The 24,558-nt window shown below is 42.5% G+C and overlaps 1 protein-coding gene across 9 annotated transcripts in view; it reads left to right on the top strand.

Moving 5' to 3' along the window:
• Positions 1-23,937, top strand: part of ARHGEF28 (Rho guanine nucleotide exchange factor 28) — a 133,729-nt gene extending 109,792 nt beyond the window's left edge. For all 9 annotated transcript variants that reach the window (XM_053408016.1, XM_053408014.1, XM_053408013.1 and 6 more), the window contains 2 exons: positions 17,935-18,048; positions 22,660-23,937. In XM_053408016.1, the coding sequence (XP_053263991.1) occupies positions 17,935-18,048; positions 22,660-22,820 (275 nt within the window). In that variant the 3' untranslated portion in view covers positions 22,821-23,937. The remainder of the gene's footprint in view (positions 1-17,934; positions 18,049-22,659) is intronic.
• Positions 23,938-24,558: the final 621 nt, after the last annotated feature.

The following is a 24,558-nucleotide window of genomic DNA, read 5'->3' as shown; positions in this document are numbered from 1 at the left end:
GGTGAATCAATTGGCATGCTTGATATATCTGGTTGTATTATAACCTTCAACAAAAATAACACAACCAAGATGAAGGATTTTATTCTGTGATCATTTCAGAACTGTTCTTTGTCACAGAACTAATAAAACTAGGTTGTGGCATGATCTACTTAATCAGCTGTGTTTTGTGGAAGGTTCACAGCACAGGAAAGAGGCATGCATAGTTCTAGAGAATTTACTAAAGAATGCCCCCCCTTTAAAATTCCTAGGTTAACTTTCTGTCTATGTTTTCCAGTTCACAATACACAGCAAATTCTCTAATCTTGATGACTAGTTCCTACTCTATGTAATGTAAATTGAGAGTACAGTGGTACCTTGGTTTATGAACTTAATCCGTCCCGGAAGTCTGTTCTTAACCAAAGTGTTCTTAAACCAAGGTGCGCTTTCCCATAGAAAGTAATGCAAAATGGATTAATCTGTTCCAGACTTTTAAAAAGAACCCCTAAAATAGCAATTTAACATGAATTTTGCCAACGAGACCATTGATCCATAAAATGAAAGAAATAATCAATGTACTGTACTATAAAATAAATAAAATAGTATTGTAGATGATAAAAATGAAAATTATTATTTTTTCTTACCTGCACTGATGATAGTCATTGTTTGGATGGGGTGCTTTTATCCATTTCCGCAGTCACACAATCAATCAATCAATCAATCAATCAGTAGCTGAATTGGGTTCCACACAGATTCCTCCCCCAATGCGGAAAATGCTCCTTAGAGCATGTGCCTCCCGCAGCAGCATGGGGGGAGGAGTTGCGCAACCGCAAACCAGCTGGCTTGTGGGTACGCAGCTTCCCTCCCTTGCAGCTGTGGGAAACGCTATGATGACCCCCCTTCTCTGCTGCCGGACAACAAAAGTGTGGCTCTCAAAACAGAAGTACACCCCTGAACAGAGTACGTTCGGATTCCAAAAAAAGTTCGCTAACCAGAACACCTTCTTCCAGCTTTGAAGTGTTCATGTTCCAAATAGTTCGTGAACTAGGTTGTTTGTAGACCGAGGTACCACTGTAGATACATCAGGGTAGATATGAAAGTTCTTTGGCATTGCACCTGTGTGGTAGACCATCAGTTAAATTTCCAAACGCGTATGTGCAAAATAGCCCTTATTGGACAGTGCCATAGGTAAAGCTGTACTTTTTTGTAATATGAAAGTTACATAACTCAAGGGTGTGATTACCATTATTTTTTCGGTTTTTAAGGTTAAACTTGCTGCACTGTTTTGAATATTACGGACAGACAATCCCCAGTGTCCTGTGTTGCTGGGCAATTGGTCCACTTATTTCATCTTTCCTGAGTCCCTTATACAAAGTGTTATGAAGTGTCGGTCGGCACTGAGGTCTCTAGTCCAATTCTGAATAATGAATACCTTCTGAGCCTACAGAATATGCCTGCTAGGTTTCATTGATAATGCCAGTGAAAGTTATCGCAGCTTACAAAAGTGGCTCTGAATATTCCTAGCACTGGGATTTCAATTGCTGTTTTTCTTGCGTGTAAACTCAAAATAGAAATTGAGTGGTATTTGTATGTAGGTGGTTGGCTCTGGGCCCTAGGTGACCAATTGCCTGAGAACCTCTATTACGTAACTGTTGAAAACAACGGAGGAATATTGAGCGATTTTTTTTGGCCATGTCTTCAATAAAATTTGATAAGGACTCAGTTTGCCGGTTGGCCTGTTCTAGATCTTTCTGGATCTGCTTTAACCACCCGATTGCCATTTTGTCTTTTAGTTAATTGTTTTAAACATAAAAAGCTTCACGATCAGTGAAAATAAGACTCATCTTATGGGAAAGCTAGAGAGAATGCCGGAAGCAAGCTGTAAAAATGCAAATTGTTGGGATAGAAAGATACGGTGGAAACTGGTTTCTCAGATATTACACCTTTTAATGGGAGTAGTATCCATAGGTTTCTTTTAATAGTTTATCAAAGTTTTATGCACACTTCATAATGCACTTTAGAACTTGGAACAGATATACGGTGAATAAATAATTCATCCTAATGGCTGGGGAAACCCTTTGTGGACTATGAAATTTTAGAAAATAGCAAGTAGGCACAATATAATAATAAAACCATGATACTTAGTCACAAAATGTACTTAGCTCATTTTTAAAAAAATGCCATTCAGTTTCAATTATTTATGTTAGTATTTTAGGATATTCCAGGAAATGTCCTATTGTCTTCAGTATACAATAAGGAACTTGGGTGCTATCCTGTTGACTTCAGTGCATTTTACTATTTGGCTGGAGTCCTGAACAACCTTATTTTATGACAGCCACACTGACCTCAATAACCCACTCTGGAGTGGTTTGAGGACCATAGGATTGAGGGTTCCCGTCATTAAAGTTAGAACACTTTTTATTGTCACTTATGAGAAAGTTGTACTATTACTGTCTTTTGGGGTATGTATCTGTGTCTTAACATTTATGAGTTACTTCCATACTTGGAGAAACACAACATAATTTTTCACTAAAATAATAAAATACATAAAAAACAGGAGCAGCACAAAGAAACGTGCCATAAAAAATGGTATAAAATACCATCACTAAAAATGGCTGGCTACAAAAAGATGCAGTGTTAAACAGCCAGCCATTCAATAAGTAGTGAAAACAGTAGTGAAAAATTAGCATTCGTAAAACCTGGACCAATATCAGCAGCAACCATATCGCAACCTTGACCTGAAATCTTCCCTGGGTAGCTCCTGACCTGATGATCTCTTGCTTGTGAGCCTCCTGCTGGCCTTTGACTGTGCTGGAGTAATTGAAGACTCATGGAGATACTGGAATAATGGGATTTTGGTGCAAGCCAGTAATTCTGCATTTGCACAAACTTTGGGTTCTATCAAATATTAGTTCTGCAAAGAGTATTGAAATCGGCTTCATTAATTTTAGTGGGTCTACTTTGAGTAGAACTTAGAGGTAACCCAGTATGATTAAATCCTTTTAAACACGTAACTATTGGACTCAAATCCATAGGGAATGCAGGGTTTCTGATCGTGGGGAGATTTCTAGATGGCCTTGGCCAAATGCCCCCTTCAGGTGTTCCAGCTCAGTGCCAGGAAGGTAGTGGTAGAGTAGACAGGGATGTTGTTGGGTCATGGCATGTGTCTTCTCATGGCCCCTGCTTGTTTTAGGATTTCCTCTTCAATATAATGATGGAAGGCTAGAGGGCTTATGTATATTGTTGGGAGAAACTATGATCTAAGGGTTGTTTGTTACCATGGCAGTGATTTAGATTCTACTTGTTGTTGTTGTTGTTTAGTCATTTAGTCGTGTCCGACTCTTCGTGACCCCATAGACCAGAGCACACCAGGCACTCCTGTCTTCCACTGCCTCCCGCAGTTTGGTCAAACTCATGTTGGTAGCTTCGAGAACACTGCCCAACCATCTCGTCCTCTGTTGTTCCCTTCTCCTTGTGCCCTCCATCTTTCCCAACATCAGGGTCTTTTCCAGGGAGTCTTCTCTTCTCATGAGGTGGCCAAAGTATTGGAGCCTCAGCTTCAGGATCTGTCCTTCCAGTGAGCACTCAGGGCTGATTTCCTTCAGAATGGATAGGTTTGATCTTCTTGCAGTCAATGGGACTCTCAAGAGTCTCCTCTAGCACCATAATTCAAAAGCATCAATTCTTTGGCGATCAGCCTTCAGGCGATCAGGTTCTACTACTGGGAAATAAAACCCAATCCTTTTCAGCTGCCCCAATTCCAGGCATGGGCAGCTCTGCCATAAGTTGGGATGTTGAGATACAGGGCAGCGTGAACAACGTCTGTGGCTGCAGAGTTAGTCAACAGTTGTGATTTCAGATCAGGGGGTCAAGTTCTCTCTTCTTTATTTTTTCTGCCTTAATGCACAGACTCAGAAAAGCTTATGTGCTGGGTATTGTGATCAGCAGGGCATCCCATGGCATGGAAAGCCATCCCCGCACCCTGTGATAAATGTATAGAGATGCATTTAAAGATTCCGCAGTTCCTTCCTTTATGATTACTGTTATCCCTTATTGAAGCCCAGCTGTGTTTAATGAGCTGGAAATGAAGCAAGCCAATAAAACATGTGTTCATTGTTAGAAGAATAGCAATTGGACCATGTGCATGCGTGTGATTGCACAGCCAAAACTTCAAAGCTTAATATAAAGGCAGTTTAATGGAGGGGGTCATACTTAATGAATTTTGGGAAGTAGGAAAAAGCCAGCTGGTGGGCAGTGTCCCATATGAAGGTGAGGCCAAAGGTGAGTCACGTCACAGCAGAGCAGGGTTTCAAGGAACACTTAAATTGCTCTTGCTGGTGTTCATTGTGCGGATGAAAGACACATTTTCTTTAAAAACCTATTTCCAAATTCCCCGAAGAGCCGTTTGTAATCTGCGCATTGCGGAAAGATTGGTTTGGGCCTAGGCTCTGGTAAATTTCTCTTGCTATGGGGTTTAATTGCAGGTCACCTCCAAATGGTAGTGGCATCAAAATCCACAGCAAGCATTGTGTGGGAAACAGTGAACTTCAAACATTACAGACTTACACAATGGATTTTTTTCTTTCTTTCCAAGGATCTTCTCTAGATCCTATAGAAAATATTCAACATTTGCATCTGGAATGCTGTCCAAATTCCATGCTCTCTAATCATCAAGTCACTCCTCACTGTGCTATGACTGTCCACAGCAATGCCCTTCCATTCCAAGAACATATAATTTATTTTCATTCATTTTTGTTTGATTAATGCACTCCCCTTTCTAGCACACAGACGCACCTCTCCTCTCTCCCCCATTGCAACTAGCCTGCCATAGCTGTCCTGCAAGTAGTGGCAAAAAAGCAAAGGTGAAAATGTATTTATCATTCCAACATGCTTTGGACCTTACTGGCCCCTTTTCAGGACAATTCAGGAAATAAAGATTTGACATTTAGATGTGCTGCCTTTTCTTTTCTCACGCTACCTTAGGACGGCCTTGCCCGCAAAGCTTTTAGCTTGTATTTCTAATCCCTTTTCTGGGATTCCCATTTTTTAGCTGCATTTTGTTCTAGCTGCAGCAAGGCTCCCACCTGCCTCGCTTGCTTTTGTACGATTGTTAAGTTACTGAACCAGGATGGGGGCTGTTGTCATGGTAACGGCAAGAGGCAAGTTGCTTCCAATTCTCCGCAGAAATAATGGTCCCTACACAGCCTTAGGGCCAAACGGCACATTGCGGGAGACATGGAATGACTTGAAAATTACACACCTGTTTTGCACTTTCTCCCCTCTCTCCTGTAATGTGTGGTTTCCCTCCCCCTCCCCCCCGGCTCTTGCCCGTGATGTGATATCTTCACGCTGTGCATTTCCCAGGCCCTGCGCAACATCATTAGCTGCTGATGCTGCCAGAGGGCTTGACAGCGTGATGGGTAAGCGAAGCCACATTTGTTAGGTAAAGAGAGTAGAACGTGACACAGGGAGGCTGTCACCTTGGGATTGCACACCGATTACAAGTATATATGTTGAATGCACATAAGGAGAATGAGATGGTGCCCCTGCTCCTAAGACTGATCAGCACAACCTCCACAACTGAGAACTCTGCCAAAAGCAGAATTCCTTGATCATGCTTACTGTATGGATGTCTGTTGCCCTTATGCAAATTATGCTGAATGCATTTCGGCTGGGAGCAGGGCCAGTAGATCAGTGCTGCTTCCCCACCACATATGCATGTTTGCAGTGCAGTGTAACATATGTGCATGGCCAGTGCTGTTTTTCTAGAAAAAGAGGTGCCGGAGCTCAGCATGAACGCCTCCCTTGTTCTCTTAGAATGGCAATGGTGCCCACCTGAGAGGTGCTGGAACTGAGTTCTGGCTGAAAAACACACACACTGTGCGTGACCCTCGTGTAATAATAATAATAATAATAATAATAATAATAATAATAATAATATCTTTATTGTCATTGCCCCCTCTCAGGGACAACGAAATTACTCGACTGCTCCATAAAAACACTAATTAAAACAATACAGTATAGTACAGCAAGGAAGATTAGATGACTTTCAAAGTCCAGGCTTCCCATTCAGGGCTGAGATCGCTCTGGAGAAGAAGCTGTTCTTAAGACGGCTCGTTCTTGTCTTCATCGTCCTGTATCTCCGTCCCGACGGCAGGAGCTCGAAGAGACAGTGACCAGGATGCGATGGATCTTTTACTATGTCCAGTGCCTTCCTATGGCACCTTGTGGCATAAATCTGCTCTAAGGTGGAGAGTGGGCAGCCAACAATGCTCTCTGCTGCCTTAACAACTCTGCACAACCCCATCCTGTCCTGGGTAGTACAGCTTCCGTACCACACACATAAGCCATAAGTGAGCACGCTCTCAATGGCACAGTGATAGAAGGCAAGCAGCAGTTTCTGCGGAAGATGGTTTTTCCTTAGAATTCTCAAAAAGTACAGTCTCTGCTGCGCCTTCTTCACAAGCCCCCTTGTGTTGACACTCCAGGACAGATCCTGTCTACTCCAATGTGCTGTTTGGCTGTTAGGTATAATAAGAGTTCCTAATGCAATATGGCCAGCAGAGGGAGAAAAACGTTCTGTCACTCACACGAGGCTAGAAGCTGACTGTGGAGGAGATGAAATGGGAGATGGGTTTTCAGGAATGCATTGGGAATGGCAAGAGTTGGGTGCATTATTACTCACATATTAACAATTTCTCATTAAAAAAGAGCTTCATCTCCAGATGAGAAGCCACAGCTTGAAATAAAAAAAACACTATCCAGCAATGTTCAGTTGCGTGATTAAAATAACAAGTTAACAGAGATTTGAAACCACATCAAAAGCCAATATTCCTTTATAAACAGTGATATTTTAATAGTTTCTTTAAAAAAACAAAAACATTCCATCTGTTTAGCAGTGAAAGATTAAAAAGGCTGATCATTGCCAGGCTTACAGCCAGTGGGACCCCATTTATTTTTGTGCCAGCTAAAGACTTGGTCCAGAGACCTAGTTTTCTAAATAAATGGGAAGTAAAAAAGAAAGCAGCCATGATGCTTTTTTCCAAAAGCATGCAATAAAACAGGGTCAAGCTTGTCAGTCTGTGAATTACATGTGGGCTATATCCCTAAAGGCTACAGGTGGGGAGGGATCACTGAATGTGATCAGAGACTGAATGTGTCTCTGTAGCAATTCAATTCCATGCACATAGAAAACTAGTATTTTATTTATTTATCAGAGATTTCTACACTGCCCTTCGCTAAAAATGGTTGCAGGGCAGTTTACAAACATAAGATAATATGAAATATAATGCATTATAAGCAAAATGTTTAAATAATTCTAATCATAGAATCATAGAGTTGTTGAGTTGGAAGGGATCCTGAGGATCATCTAGTCCAACCCCCTTCAATACAGGAATATGCAGCTGTCCTACACAGGGATCAAACCTGAAACCTTGCCGTTATCAGCACCAAGCTGCAGAAACATTATTAGCAGCATTAGTAAAAATGACGTATCTGACTATACGCCCTAGTTAGGGCGAGGTGCACCTTGTTAAGAAGGCCATTCCACAGATGCAGAGCCACCACCAAAAAGGCTCATCCACATGACCCCACACTATGCATCTCATGAAATACAGTGACTGCCAGGAGAGTTTCCTCCACTGATCTTTAATGCACAGGCAGGTTGACTCAGAGGAAGGCATTATCTCAGATACTTTGAACCCAAGCTAGTTTTTGTGTGAAGGAGCATTCAGTCATGTGATCCCAGTGGAACAGACCTGGCAGAAGTCTTTCACCTCAGTGAGCACTAGACCCAAACAGTGCTGCATAAGGATGGGCAAATCTTAACAATTCCATGCGTGTTTTTGCAAGCAATTTCCCCTAATATAAATACATCTGTGTCTGTTATTTTCACCACAAATAGCTGCATTTTTACACACACTTTCCCCTAATTATGTACCCTTTGTACATTTCTTTGATGGGAGGAACTGCATTGTAAAATTAGAAGTGTAAATATTGAAAGATAGTTATGATTCAGTTACGGCATAGTTTCAGGAAGTGAAAATCAGGTATTTTAATTGGTGGTGGAGAGGAATGAACCATATTTCTCCCTCATCTCTAGTGGTGCCATTAGGTAATTTTAGAATGGGGATCTTCTGGGGAACTCTATGGATGGCAATGTACTTCACAATGTGCTTAGCCAGCCCTTGCTCATTTTCATGAATGGACCATGGATTTCTTTCCCGAACTGTTGCCCTGATTGACAGCACTACTGTGTCCAAGTAAGAGAAGAAATCTCTTCTTGCATGTTCCAGGGTGACGGAGCCCCTGGGAGGATGTCGGCATCTGACCATGCACCCAGCTGAAGGCAGGAACCTCTGTGCCATTTGGAACCTTGGTTTTTTCAAGAGTTTCCACTAATGCCTACAGAGTATTCACATACACACCTGTATGCATGTGGAGTCCATTCTTACCTCTGGCTGATCATGATAAGGTTTGGTGGAGTCACTGGGCATCTTCCTCTTCCCGTTCCACATTCTCAGTCAACCTGGGTTTTAAAAGGGAGAAAATGGCATATACAGTGGTACCTCGGGTTACATACGCTTCAGGTTACAGACTCCGCTAACCCAGAAATAGTGCTTCAGGTTAAGAACATTGCTTCAGGATGAGAACAGAAATTGTGCTCCGGTGGCATGGCAGCCCCATTAGCTAAAGTGCTTCAGGTTAAGAACAGTTTAGGGTTAAGTACGGACCTCCAGAACGAATTAAGTACTTAACCCAAGGTACCACTGCACCGTATTTTTTTGTGTATAAGACCCACCATGTATAAGACGCCTCCTGTTTTTGGGGGCCCAGATTTAAGAAAATGGGGGGGATGTATCCATGCATAAGACGCCCCCTAATTTTTGACATTATTTTTTAGGGGAAAAAGCTAGTCTTATACTTGGAAAAATACGGTAATTGTTAATGTGTAGTTAGTGACAAGGCCTCTTGCACAGGAAGGCATCTCTCCCTTATGAGATTTGGCTGCTGTCTTGCCCCTCACCATGAATGGTTAAAATTAGGAAGTAAAAATAAGGCTTGTGCAAATCACGGTACCAGTGACATGTGGGAAGAGCCATATGTACAGTGGAGATGTTTATTTTCTTCTCTGCACAGATACCCTCTTCCCTTTCTTAGTACAGTTTTGGAAGATGCTATTTAAACTCTCCCAAGTTTCAAATACAGTTTCTGATAAGTTGGGTGGGGGGAAGCATAAAGTTGATGCTGTCAACTTATGGCTGCCTGGTGGTAGTAATGCCCGGATGGTATTGAAGTAAGCCACAGCTGAAACATTTTAAGCTTCTTGCAACTCCGCCTGTCAAGCTGATGGGTGTGCTGTTGAGCTGGAAGGAGATCTCAGCCATCTCAAAATCATAATGAGCTGCTGGATAGAGGAAGACAAATTAAGAGTGAAATCTAAAAGTAAATTGAGAAATATTAAAACATGCACACATATAAGCTTCAGATGGACTTAAGCAACCCAACATGCCCCTATCATTAACTGTCATATTCTTAGTTTTATGACATTTATATCCTTACCTTCCTTGGAGTGTTCAGGGAGGTTATAAGCTCTTTCACCAGCAGCAACCACCTTATAGGTGATGCTCATCATCCTCCCAGATGCACCTCTCGGACTGAATGCACAGCCACCAAGGCCAGTGCAGCTTTTGAGGGGTGTTCCTCCAGCATCCTAATGCAATGTCACAATGGATCCTGGGATGCACAACTCAGTTTGTGTATACTGCAGTGCTATCCCAGGACCTTTTGCTGCCCAGATGCACTTTAGAAAAGCTTCCTATACCACTCAGCCACCAATTTTTGCCTTCTTCCCTCCTAAGGCTTCAACCATGGCCACATTTACCTGGTAGTATTCTCCGGAAAAAGAATCTCTCAAAGGACCTGTTGATGGCATTTTACCATTGTACTGTTGAGAGTGTATTAACTTATGGTCTGTGTGTGTGGTTTGGGAGCTGCACGGTCAGGGGAAAAAGCCAATGCTGTCCAGGGTTGTAATGACTGCGTAGAGAATAATTGGGTGCACTCTTCCCACCTTGCATCAAATCTATGCTTCCAGGTGTCACAAGAAAGCTGCAGAGATAGTGCGGGATAGTGCGCACCCCGGAAAGGATCTCTTTCAGCTTCTGCCTTCTGGAAGAAGGTACAGGGTTATAAAGACTAGGACTAGCCACCTGAGTAACAGTTTCTATCCAAATGTGATTTTGGCTTTAAACGCAGTGTAAGGTAGTCTCTATGGGAGTATATTGTATTTAATTATGGGGTATCAGAGTTTCTAGCGGGCTAACCAGGCTGGGATAGCAGGCTTGTTGGGTTTTTGAATGTCTGATGTAGATTTTTTCAATTTCGTTGTTCTGTATGGGACAATGACAATAAAGACTATCGTATCGTAGTAAGTCCCATTGAACTCAGTGGGACTTACTTCTGAGCAGACCTACATAGGATCACTCTGCGCGCACGTGCACACACACACACACACACACACACCCTCTTAACCTGCTTGAAGTGGGAAGAACCACTAGGTTAGAACAGGGAAGTAAGGAAGGAGAAGGGGGGGGAAGATAAGTTATCTTAAAATTAATAAAGAAAATTTGACTAGAAGATTCTGGCACCTTTCTGTACAAACGTTGGCATTAGTATAAGCATTAGCTAGCTGGGCTGAGCCCATAACATGACATGAGGGTTTTTTCCAACCTTCATAGGCTATACTAAAATACAGAACTGGAAAGAATTGCTTTCAGCTTTGCCTAGCTCTTTCTGTTAGGCTGTTGGGGGCACTGTTGAGCTAGATGAGATGTGACCATTTCCATTTCAATAATGCAACAAAATAATAAGGTAGTCTACAGCAGATTGGGGAAAAATTAAAATCCAATCTAAATGTAACTTTTGAAGCGATGAAATAAAACCACAAGCAGTTTTGCAACTAGTTAGATGAGCAGAGGGAAGACAGCATTAACAGCTAGTTTTTTAAAAAAAGGGCAAGGTAGCCTTTTCTGACTTTAATCCCTGTTGTAGCAAGATTTGGCACGGGGGTGGGGTGGGGGTGGGATCTATTGTTCATTCCTAACAGACGACGTAAGCAAAGTGCATGCAATCCTAACCATATTTACTCAGGACAAAGTCCCATTTAGTTCAATGAGATTTTACACCTTGGTAAGTGTGCTTAGGGTTGCAGCCTAAAGCTAGCAAGCATAGTGTTCCTACTGAAAAAAATATCTCAGCTATTGTACTCAAGGTTTATAACAGTCCTTTAAAAAACCAACCAACCAACCAACCAGTGAATGCATAGGGGGAGATGGCTTGGCCTATCATAGTCCCATATGTAGGCTGTGACCACTGTACCCAGACATATCCCTGATTAATTTCACAGTTCTTCCTTAGCCATGTTCAAGCGTTTACCTGAACATGCAAAACACAAAGCTGCTAGCATGAGGAACAGGGACACATATACAAGCCCAGCCCACAACATCCTTGAGCGCATTAGCACCTCTTCAGACCTTTGTGCAATTAGCGTGAAAGCATGAAAAGGGTGTTTAATAAGCATGTTCCACTGAACACCCTTGGAAACTCTCTCCATGATCAGAAACCCCAATAAGCCAAGGTTCCCACACGCAAATGAATTTCTAAGTGGGTTTGAACAATTTGCACTAATAACACACAGATATCAAGAGCAGCTCTTGATCCCAGGGAAGTTATGGGCAAGGCTTATATATGCACACCCCTGCCCATGTGAACTGAATAGGGCTACCGTCTCTGTGCCATCTCACATATAGAACCTTGCACACATAGACCACATCTCTGAACCTTCCAGCACAGAAGTAAACAATGTGGTGTCATCCTGGTTTTATTGCACTACAGCTCCCATAATTCCTGGCTATTGGTCATGCTAGTTCATGCTGATGAGAACTGTAGTCTGGAAGACACAAATTGGTTATTCTTCTAGAACTTCTGACAGGAATGAAGGTCACCCTTCTCCTCCTTTAAGGTCATGATGGACTAGAACACAAGAATGGCTTTTTCTTTAGAGCCAATCCCACTAGATTGGAGGTAGCAGCTCAGGCAGAAGGTTATGAATGCCATTACATGAGCAGTAGCCAATGTGGTGTCCTCAAGGGCTACATCTCCCATCAGACCCAGCCAGTATGGCCAATAGTTGGGGATGGTGGGACTTGTAGCCCAACAACACCTGGAGGGTTCCAACTTGACTAAAGGTAAAGGGACCCCTGACCATTAGGTCCAATCACGGATGACTCTGGGGTTGCGGCACTCATCTTGCTTTATTGGCTGAGGGAGCCGGCATACAGCTTCTGGGTCATGTGGCCAGCATGACTAAGCCGCTTCTGGCGAACCAAAGCAGCGCACGGAAATGCCGTTTACCTTCCCACCGGAGCGGTACCTATTTATCTACTTGCACTTTGACGTGCTTTCAAACTGCTAGGTTGGCAGGAGCAGGGACCGAGCAATGGGAGCTCACCCCGTTGTGGGGATTCGAACCGCCGACCTTCTGATCAGCAAGTCCTAGGCTCTGTGGTTTAACCCACAGTTCCACCCGCTGCATTATATCACAACAAAGTTGTTTATGAATTCTTGCTGAGAAGGCGCTTTGAGGATTTTCTATTGCAAGTGGCAACATGTCTTGGGCCGACCTTCTGTCTGTAGATGCTGCATGTGAAATAGCTGTGGTTTTATAATCACAAACCACTAATTGGAGGCCACATGATTATTGGAACTATATACTGACCCGATAACAAAGTTACAGCATTTCATCAGCCTTTGAAATGAAAGCATTTTCCTAGGAAACATAGTGAAGAGGTGCGGGTGTCTCTCCCCACCCCCTTTGCTCCTTTTAAGCCTCAAACGAAGAAGAATAAAATCTTTACCCGTGTCATCCTTTTCCTACCCACCCTTTCTCCTCAGAGGTAGTATTACGTTTCTACAAAGTGGGATTGTGAGGCGTGCCTGATGCCAATGTTTCCAGATGAGATGATGAGGTGTGCACTATTTTGAGCAGTATTTCTGGAGCTCAGAATTAACACCGACAATGGGTGCCACCCACTAAGGCCTGATTTAAATGCCTTGATCAAATCCCCTTGATCACAGAGATTGGAACAGCTTGGAAACGGAGTAGTGATTTTCCATGTTCTCTCCTGAGGTTATGCAATGATGTCCCGAAAGAACAATATCAAGAAACCCTCCCCTTTGAACTTTAAAAAAAGGAGATCATTTAGGGTTGCTGTTTTTTTTAAGGAAAGCTTTTGCTGCTAGTTGTGCTAATTCTCATTGATTTTAACAACTGGGTCTTTCTCTTGCTTCTTGATATGAGAGTGGTATTTTACTGGGAGTTTTGTGAATTGTATAGTCTTAAGTTTGTATTAAGCTTATGAAGAGGCAGGAGGGGGGGAGTTGATGAAAACTATTTTAACATTTTGAAGAAAATTACACAAATGTTTCTCTTTATTTCAAGTTTGGGACATAATGGAAATTTTAAAAAGGGATGTAAAAGAAGAATAGTAAGAACATTTAAAAAATTACAGTGGGAATATGGGAGTAACAAGACTAATAATGGATGTTGTACACAATAGGGAGTAATAATAAAATTTAAAAATCAACTGAGAATGCTTTTTATAAAATATTTGATAGTGTAAGACTAGAAAGCTTTCCTTTTAAAAAATACTTGGTCCTATAAAGTTGAAACTCATTTAAGTATAGCTAAACTTTGTCACTAAAATTTCCCAAATCTTATCATACTATCCCTGAATAGTTTTTCCCAATTATTAACTCTTCCAAACAATTCTAAAAGGATAGTGAGGCAAGACTTAATATATTCAGAAGCCACATTCACCATGGGGGGGGGGGGCAGAAAATGTTCTTCCTCATGCTTGATAATTATGTTTTGCACATTGCTTTCCACCAATTTATAGGTATAAAATGGAAGTCCAATTATCTTCAGACTTTTTTTTTTTTTGGACAAAGCTACCATAAATGAAACATATGAACGATTGTTATGACACTTCGTCCAGGAAAATCGCAGGCACTATTTACAAATATTGGTGCTGCTACCCTGTGGCTGCTCCCCAAGGCATTTTCATAATGTACAAAACTTCTGGCCTGCATGGCTGAGGCAGATTGCATTGTTACGAGCCATGCCTGCAACGCGAGTGACAATGGGTTGTAAAAGTTGGCCCTTAGAGAGAGAGAGAGAGAGAGCTGCAGAGCCAGGAAAGCCCTGGACTTGGAGGCTTTCATAGCACATAAATATAAAGATACGAAATAAGTTGAGCGCTGCCCACACCTGAGCTGCTGATTTGTTGCTCCCAGTTAGGGCTTGTCGAACTATCTGTTTTCATTGTGGCATTTAACAGCCTGCTGTGCTACCAGCTGCTGCTGCCTGGATCGGACCCAGAGCCATGTACCACGTCCAAGCTGACTGCGGAAAGCATGGTGACAGCAGGCCTTCCTGCTCCACTTTCAGGGTGACGGTGTCGTCTGGGTGACACATTGTGCTTTTTTTTTTTTTGTGAGGCAGGCAGTGCAAAGTTGTACTTGCTCACTCAAACGGCAGCCAAGGGTTTGATGCTTAGAGCTTTTCTGGTGCTTTTGTGACTCAGTCTCCTTGAAATGCTCTCGACTTTCTGCCTTGGGTGCCTTTCGTGTGATGGAAAAGCCACAGCTATGTGGTAGAGCTTTTTTTTTTGGGGGGGGATGGTAGAACATGTCACTCAACTGTGGAACAGCTGCTTTGCATGTAGAAGGAACCAGGTTCAGTCCGTGGAGCAAGGAGCAAGTGATGCAAACAGCTTCTATCCAAGCCCCCTAGAGAGTCATTTCCAGACAGACAACACTGGGCTAGACAAATAGGCCCCATCCACTGAGCTATAGATTTAAAGCAGGATTGATTGATTGATTGTTGATTGATTGATTGATTGATTGATTGAATGAATTCATATATCACCCTATACCCAGAGGTCTCAGGGCAGTCCACATAAAAAGCAATAACCCAATAACAACGCCCCCCAAGAGCCACATTTTAATTGGTATGGGATGTTGATTAGGTCAACTAAAGGCCTGGTTAAAAAGGAACGTTCTTGCCTGGCGCCTAAAGGTGTACAATGAAGGCGCCAGGTGAACTTCCCTGGGGAGAGCATTCCACTTAAACAGGCAGGGCTTCCCCGAAAGAATCCCATTGTTGAATGTGCTGAGAGTTAACCACTCTGAGAATTATAGCCCTCTGTGGGGAATAGGGGTCTCCCTAACAGCTCTCAACACCCTTAGCAAACAGCAGTTCCCAGGATTCTTTGGAAGGGAAGTCATGACTGTTGAAAGTGGTGTGAAACTGCTTTAATTGTATAGTGAAGATTGAGGCATTGTCTGGGCTGGTATCTTCCTATGTGCTTTGCACATATTACGTTCTAGGAGAAACACGCTACTCTCCAGTTCCACAGGAAATGGCCTTATAGCAGCTCAGACCACTAGTCCATCTAGCCCTATACTGTCTACACTGGCTGGCAGTGGCTCCCAGGGTTTGAGACAGGGAACACTCCCAGCCCTTCCTGGAGAGGCTGGGGATTGAACCAGGGACCTTCTGCACGCAGAGTGGGTGAACACTGAGCTACAGCCCTTCTTCTTAAATGGTGTTTGGGTGGTAGAACAGAGAAATATTTTTGCCCAAGGAGCTGATTCTAATCTGGGACTAGCTTCGTTGGTCTTGCCCGACATCAAAGTGACTGGTGACACCTTCATATTTCAATCCGCGCATTTATAAACAACAACCCATAATATCAAAATTCTGCCAGGACCTCCTTTAGATCATGTTATCCAGAGAGGTGTTACCATGGCAACCCCTAGGAAAGATACAATACAGGCCTCGCTGGATCCGTTTTCTTCTGATGTGCATTCAACCTGTTTGCAGAAGGTGCGCAGGTTGTGCTGCTTATCAGTTCCTCAGGTATCGCTGGGAAAGTGCGCTGTTGTCTGGGACACTACCGTATCCCAGGAGGTTCCTAAATGTTTACTTCAAAGCGTGCAAAACAAAGGGTGTGAGGTCTTTTTTTTGCATTTAGATGCTGCAGGCCGTAATGGATTCTAGGTTTTTCACTGGAATTCCCAAGAGAAGCATGAACGCTCAAAGGAAAAGCACCTGCGCAGACTTTGTTCAGGCGCTAACCCTTCGGAGGCCCCTGGTATCGAGAACACAAGATAAGGCACACTGCAGCATAGTGCCTTTCCCAGGTGCTGAGGTTTTCCCAAGAGGACTTTGCAGTCAGGACCAGGACTAGGACTAGCAGGAGGAAAGCGCTAGCAAATGCAGACGGCATCCTCCCGGGGAAAATATATTACATCTGGAAAGATACGCAGGCAGATTTCCAATAGGTCTTTGAAGCAGCTTTTAAGTGCCATTAAATGCAAACACAGTATTCACCTAAAAAACTAGTGTGCATAGGATTTCTGCTTTGCAATTTTATGAATCTGAGTATCCAGCTATAGTGCAATAGGACACTGCTGTGTGCTGTGACAATCCCTTGGTGTGGTCCATCAAGTTTAGCATGATCTACTCTGACTGGCAGCAGCTATCCAAATTCTGGAACATATCTGCTGCTTTCAATAGAGTTTCTTCCTCACTGGAACCTTTTCAGCACCACTGAGGCATTGCTTTCCCATAATTATCTGGAAGTGGGATCAGTTACTTTGCTGACCTCAGGTGTGGTAGGTTGAGGATGCTGTTCTATCACTAGCGTTCGAATACGAATCATAGAACAATCATAGACTTGTACAGTTGGGACGGACTCCGGTCATCTAGTCCAACCCCCTGCAATGCAGGAATATTTTGCCCAACGTGGGGCTGGAACCCACAACCCTGAGATTAAAAGTCTCGTGCTCTGCCGACTGATCTATCCCAGCAATTCATCTCATTAGAAACTGCAGCCACCACTTCTCCATCAACAATTGGGTGGGCAGGGTGCCCACAGGGCCACTGCCTCTTGGTGTTCTGCGGTCTAAGGCAGCTGCCTCAGCTTGCCTTATGGGAGGGCCAGCCCTGCTCTGGTCAAGTTCTATATGTGGGAAGGTGGAGGGGGGTGTCGCCAATTTGTCCTTTGCCTCAAGCAGCAAAATAACTTGGGCCAGCACGTAAACATTTGCCACTACTGGTCCACCATTCAGTTGAGCCTTGTGCGAAAAAAGTTCACCCTAAATCTCTTACTTGCCCCATATATTGATTCATGGCCTACTCTGATGAGCGGGGTTGGGGGAGACCTGGCTTCCTTATTTTTTCTCCTGGCTCCCTGCATTAATATTTTGAGAACCCCGGAGGTACACATGACATAGCTAAGATTGGAAAGACAGGAGGGGAGCTTGTGGATTCCACTAAACCCACAGTTCCTCCATAGTTTGGGTACTAGATTCACTATTGTTCACCCATTTATTGTTGCTTTTCCAGATTAATATTGGGACACCTTTCCTAAAAAGTAGTTAACATCTTTTTAAATTATAGGCAGTCTTCCAAAATGATGATAGTGGTAAGTTCTGCAATAACTATATATTTTTTCAGTTAGATTACAGGCCAGACTTCATAGATATAACACCCTGGTTCTTTTCCCATATGAACCTGAAAAACTTAGGATGGTACTGTAGTTATTCCAAGGACAGTGTCTATAGGTTTGCTCTCAATGATTTGGGGAGAACAAACAACTTTGTTTCCTGAGATATTTGAACTTTAAGTCGTAAGAGTGTTTCTTAATTGATAAGTGCAATTAATGTCCACAAATCTTTCTCTCGTTCCCTTGGATTAAGAAATAGCTGTGAATGCAGTAAAACAATGCTATAATGACACCATTGTTGGATTTTCTCTTACTTTTCTGCCCTTTTGAAATCATGGTCAAGGAAAATGTTGGTCAATTAAAACAGCATTGCTTTGTTTCACAGGCAGTTGCACAGAAGCCGTGAACAGCAGGATGAACTCGGCCAGTGAAGATTTTGTTAGGAATCCAGGAATGAATTCAGAACTATCACTAAAAAGCCAAATAGCCAAATATCAAGGTGAGGTGTGATACTCCAGGCAACTTACATCTGAACCTCATTTGAGGAATGCACACACACAATTCACAATTGCTGTTGTAAGAAGCCAGAACATACCTCTTAAGTTGTATTGTGACTGGCAGACTCTTGGGCATTGTAGGCAGTGGCTTCTGGTCCTTTTCTCTAAGGACGCATGGCAAGGAATTTTTTGTCTTATGCTTCTGTCAGTCCAGCCCAACCCAAAGAGTCCCATTTGTCCATATTACTTGCATTTATTTCCCCTTTGCAAATAGCATGGCAAACCACCCACACTGCCCTAAGGTTAGATCACTGGGTCCTAGCTCATTTTGGGGGATGAGAAATCATTAAGTAATATTCTAAGAGGGAACTTTCCTACAGAGCATTGTAGATTGCACAACGGGGATCCAGCGTTTAAACTCCCCCTCATATAAAATAGTCCCTGTCTATAGAAAAGTATCATGCCAGGAAGAAGGGTTCTAGCTTAGCCTTCAACCTGATATTCTGCTTTTCTATGTGCAGGGTTTTTCCGTTACAAAAGGAAGCAATTCCTCTGTCTGAACTCCAGAGTGGTATAGTCTGGGTACAACAACAAAGTTTTAGGAGGGATGTTTTTGGAACTTTTCAGAAACCCAACAAAGCTGAGCAACGTAGCCAAATGATTCCTAAATCGTTCAATCTGATTTTATTATTCATTTATAGTGTTCCTTTTAAAAAGCATGTGTTTTTTGACCTTTTCTGATTATTTTCTTCACTCATTCTAGCATTACGACAGGGTTTCTTAAATCCAGGCCAAGAACGGCCCTGAGTAACACTATACCTGTTACTTGATCTGGCAGTCCTGGCAATTGAAACGGTTTAGTGACATGATCTATTGCAGTTTCTTTGGCTTGTTTTAATATATGTTGCGGCTTTATTTAGTATTTAGGCTCTCACATTGTGCTGTACTACACTTTGTGCCTGAATTCTTCTTGACTTCAGTGAGAAATATTCAGTTCACTGGCTAACCAAAAAGATTTTAACCCTTAGGAAAGATTAACTTATGTGCTTTGCTCTCATATTTAAATAAAAAGGCTTAACCATGGCTAGAATTTAGTCCTAATTTTGAAAAAAAAAAGGTATATACATTTTAAAACCTACTCTCAGGTTGCACTTATGTGATGGGTACTTGTGACTTTTTGTACACTAGTAACCAAAAAAGAGAGAGAACCATTGTATGGGGGGAAATGTTATATCGCTTCCTTAATCATAAAAATGCTTCCGACTAATGCAATCATTAGTTAATTATATAGGTGATACAGAAAGACTGCCACCACATTATGGTGATGTTGAGGACCAGATTATAGCATGCACATTGCTATACCCTGCAACCCTCTAGATGTCGGTTATCATCGGTCTCAGCCACCATGACCAGGGATGATGTTCAGCAACCTGCCCTGGACTATGAGTAGAGAGAGAATCCTTACAAAGAATTTCCCAGGGAAAGTGTTCACCCTTGTCATATTTTCTTCCCACCCTTTTTGGCACACCGCCTTTCCCAGCTCCTTCCTCCGAAAGCGTTGCACCCAGCAGAGTGTCAGAAACACTCCAGGACTTCTGCCTTTATGCCCTCCATAGTTCTGCCTGGGAAGTGTTGCCATAACAGTGGTTCTCCACTGAAGTGGCCCAAGGATGACAAGCTTAGTAAGAGCAAGTTTGGGCAGCATTCAGCGTTTGCAGTTCTGTGTTTGGAAGGGGACCAATATCTGAATCCCTTGGTGACTTGTTGCTGAAGGCTCCCATTGAAGAGTGTTGGGAGTCTGCCACATGACCCAGTTGTAGCGCACCACCTATTTTCTCGCTCCCCTGGCACCTGCTGTATTATCTTTCAGGTGCCAGATTATGCTGCTTTTATTCTCTCAAGCATGTTAATGGTTTGTATTGTAAGGACTGGAAAGAGCATGTAATTTTGAACTGTGGAAGTGAAGCTTTTGCGCTGCCATTCTAATGGAAATTTAATGGTGATGCCTACCGATTGGATTTTGTTGTTGCAATCTGCCTTGAGATTAAATATTAGGAGAGGCAGTATACAAATGCCTTAAATGACTAGGTAAGCAATATGAAATGGCCACTGTTAGAACACAACTCTGGGGTGTATCCAATGCTATCCACAGGGAAACCCTCTCCTCCTCCCTGCAGCCCCCTGTAATGCCAAAAATCTGTTCCAGAGGGTTGGAGAGGAGAGGAGAGGAGAGGAAAGGGGAAGTCAAATTGTGCAAACAGAATGTTGCTCACTCGGCACTGGATGCAACAATCTGTGCTTGTTTGCTGCAGGTAGTGTAGGCGCAGTGGTGGCATTGAAAGGAGAAACTGGTGTTGTGGAAAGGAATAGTTTTTTTTTAAATAAATATTTATTGATATTTTCAAAGTGTTACAAAATGAAAAAAGAAAAATACAAAATAAAAATAGTTAAAAACAATTCCATCTTTCCTTTGCTTATCTTTCATTTGCTTATTTCCCGGACCCCCTCACCCCTCCCCTCCCTGTACCCCAATTCAAATTGCCGACTCAGCAAATCCTTCCCCTCTTGACTTATCTTAATCTTTTATTACATTACCTTAATCTATTTTCATTTTATCTTATAAGAAACCTTAAAATTCAAAACTTAAGTCTTATTCTTACTAACTTCTCATAACCATTATATTCTTACCTAATTCTTCAAACATTTTTACTAGAGCCAAACAATTCCATTTCAACATCTTTCCAACATTCATGCATTTTATAAAGCAATCCTAATAACAAAAAAACCGAAAAACCCCAAAAACAATCCAATCTTCATCCAGCGTCCCCTCCCCCTGGTCCCGGGTTCTGTCAGTCCTTTTTATCCCATTAATCTAGCGCATTAACCTGGTAACCTTATATCCGAGGCCCTTAAGTCTCTTCCATAACCCTTCCGCGATTCTTCTTCATATTCTCCTTTCACTCGTGGGAACTCCAACTTAATAATGTTTTTGTCCCTTTTCAACAAATCAGCCCCTTTTCCATAGTCCAGACTAAATTCCATGTGGTATTTAAGAGCATGTTTCAAAACCCCTCCAAACTTGAGAGCCCCCGCAGCTCCAAACCTCTCACGGCCCATTGCCAGACTCGGAAAGTCCCAACATCCCTGCACCGGGGGGTCAATCCAACCCCCCATTTCCAGACCAGTCCAAACTTTATCTTTCCAAGTCTGGTTTTTTTGAAGTTCATTTGTCAAAAGCTCATGTTCCTGCAGGGCCGCAGCTTCCTCCATCTCTGGCTCCCAAGATTCAGCAGCATCCTTTTCTCTCATCTGTTCTGTCAGGGCACACTCCTGATTCAACTCCTGGGTGGGCTCCATACGTTTTCCCACTGCCTGTTCAAAGTTTCCCACTGCCTGTTTAAGATTTCTGATCAAGTCAGTTGTCAAATTTGTCCTTTCATATAGCTGTTCCAGTAGGGCATTTGTTTTATAAAAAGCACACAACAGGGCTTCTGAATACATTGTCCTTCAAGGTCACAAGTCAATTCCCACGATTGTAATCTGTAACAGTTGCAGGCTCCCTGAAATTAATTACAGTTTCACAGTCTCCCTCTAGGGGGAAAACTTCTATTACAAATCCAGCAACAAAGTTTTTCTTTTTTTAAGTTACTTTGTCAATATTTGTTCCTTTAAAATGCGAAAGGAAATAATGGAGTCACTATGTTTCTCTTCTTTTAGCTATCTGTCAAAAAACTTCTGTCTCTGGTCAATGAGCTTCAAACGTCAATCCTGACACCCCGCTCCAGGGTCAGGACGGTGGAAAGTTACTTTACTTTAAACTCACTTCTGCAGGCTTAAACAGTCCAAAAACAATCCCCTTTCTCCTCCTGCTACCGAAGGGGGGGGGGGTTCAGCAATTTTAAATGATGAAATCCGATCCTTTAGTGATGATTTTCCAAGCTCTAGTTTACGTTCTCTTTGCTTTATTCAGTCTACAAAGAAACGGAAGGCTGACTTCCTGTTTAGACCTTCCCGTTTCAGTACCAAATTGAAATAATTTTTTTAAGTCGATTCCTTTCTATTCGCAATTCCTTATTTAGAGTCCAATTGTTCAAAGTTTAAATACTCACGGGTGATTATTTTGAAAGCCAAATTGTCCCAGAAAGAAGGCAGCGCTCTCTGACAACGGCTATGCGGCTTCGCTCCACGGAAAGAGCAGTTGACTCACAGCACCGCGCCACTTCCCCCTCTTCGCTTCAGAACCCATTAATGAGTTCCTTTGCGGGTTGGGGGGCGCTAAGGGTGCCCGCCAAGTCCCATGGTCACAGGCTTCATCCGCCTGTGATTTTTTAAAGGGTCCCCGCTTCGCCGTAGCGGAGAAGACCCGTTTCCCGCGGAGCTAGTCCCTCCAGTTCAGAGGGAGTCCGCCATTGCCGATGGCGCCACCCCGGAAGTCCGGAAAGGAATAGTTAAAGGCCTTCCCAGGAAGGTTACTGTAGTCATCATTTTATTTTTTACCAAAAAAGTATTGGTATATGACAAATTCAGGCCTCTCTCTCTCTATGGGTCCTTTGCTAGGGGCATGTGGTAAGTGGAGCTACAGCTTTTAACTTTTCTGTGTTTTTGTGTTCTAGACATGAATGCATTGCAGAGCCAGTGCCCAAGACCACACAGTTCAAGTCTTGTCACTATCCAGCCTCAACACCCATCAGATGTTCTGCTGCACAGTCTACCTGGTGATAGGGGACAAGATTCAGAAAATGGAGACACGGAAGAAAATATTGTTTATCTCTAAAACCTTTCCTTGTTTACTACCAGTAGCACTTTAGGATGGCTTTTCTCATTGTTCATAGTTGGTCTTTGTCCAAATTACTTTGAAGATATCTTATTTATTGTAAAAAAGCAAAGTTTTCCAGATTCATAGGATGCATATTAAGTTATTTTTTAAAAATGTGTCTAATATTTATCTTGTGACACACATAGTACATCAGAAATGCTCTACAAGCAACATCAAACATTGTTGGACTAAAATCTGCAATGACTTGTGTATGTGATGTGAACACCACAATTAGACCTTGGGTGGAAACATTTCTGTTCCCAGGTTAAGACTGCACAGTCTTTGTGAAAGTAGTGGTGTGTGCAATAGGAACATTTGAGATTTCATAATGCAACTCAGTGATTTTAAAAACAGTAGATGCATCATAGTAGACCATTCTTACCCACATGGGTGTCTGTCATGGGTTCACCACCATATCAGCCTTTGTCTCTAGATGGGGAAGCATACCTGAAATATTTCTCAGGTGACTTTCTGGATCTCCTTGGTCTCACTATGGCCTCCTTAAATGATGCATTGCCACTATCGAAGATCTTTTGCCAAATTAGCACTTTCCTTTCACAGTGAACAGTTTAGTGGCCCAGCGTTGTCTCAAGATTTTATTGTAAAAGTGAGGAGCTTCAGGAAACAGATCCACATCTGCAAGCTAGATTCTTGGTGGTTTCAGATTACTCCTTGGCAGATGTCTATATCAGAGACCTAAGTCTCACCTAGCATGTATATAACTTTCTTTTCAAAGCCTTCGAAGTCAGTTTTGTGATGTATTGCTTTATAACTTGTTCTTGGCTACATCAAGTGCCCCCCTTTTTTATCAAAGCACTGAGATTCATCACATAGACATTTCTATCCCTGTGGAACGGAGAGGAGGATAGTGAGAAAAATGTAAAGCCCCCCCCTCCCCGCCTAACCCAAATCCACTGCTTTTACACACACACATGGACTACAAATCAGTGTGCTTCTTTCAGGACAGAGCTTTGATAACATTATAGAGTAATGAATGAAGGTGTTTTTTCCCCTGTGCATTTTTCATACATAATTGTATACTTTTTTGAACTTAATAAATATTCTATATCTCCAAGATAGCTCTTCATAATTCCTAGCGTTCAGAAAATGTGTTACTTTGGCCCATTGCTGTTTCCACTATTACAATCACTACAATGATCTGACCCATGTTTTGAAGCATGTGATAGTTCTTGTTCATCAGAGGGGAAGGACCTTGCTCAGTGCAGATGCTCTCACACTCTTCCTGCATGTGAGTTTCCAGGGGCCAGAGCAAACCAGTGCTAGTGATTGGAGGGAGTTATATGCAGGCTGCTGTTGGTTTCAGTCTCCCCTTAGGTTGATAGTGACAGTCAGTAGGTACTTGACGTCTACTCACTCCTACCTCTTAGCAGTTGCTACTAGTGAACTCTCTTTGGCCATATCTGTGTTAGTGCAAATAGTCACAACGGCTGTTATAATAAATTTGGGGTGGCTGCCACTGCACAACACAACCAAGCAACATCAGTTTCCATGCACTGAAAGGCAACATTACTGGAACTTACTGATGGTATCAGTACAGTGTTTCTTTTCTACATAATTTATGATTAAAGATGTAAAGCCTGCCCTGCAACCTCTCCTCCTACACTATACTGTGACTGACAGATTTTGAAGTCAGTGGCTGTTTTTGGATGTAATGCTAAAGCCTGGTTTAGCACTG

This window comes from Podarcis raffonei, chromosome 11, assembly GCF_027172205.1.
Source record: "Podarcis raffonei isolate rPodRaf1 chromosome 11, rPodRaf1.pri, whole genome shotgun sequence".
Lineage (NCBI taxonomy): Eukaryota > Metazoa > Chordata > Lepidosauria > Squamata > Lacertidae > Podarcis > Podarcis raffonei.
Note: the sequence above shows the minus strand (reverse complement) of the source record. Positions and strands in the feature narration are given on the sequence as shown.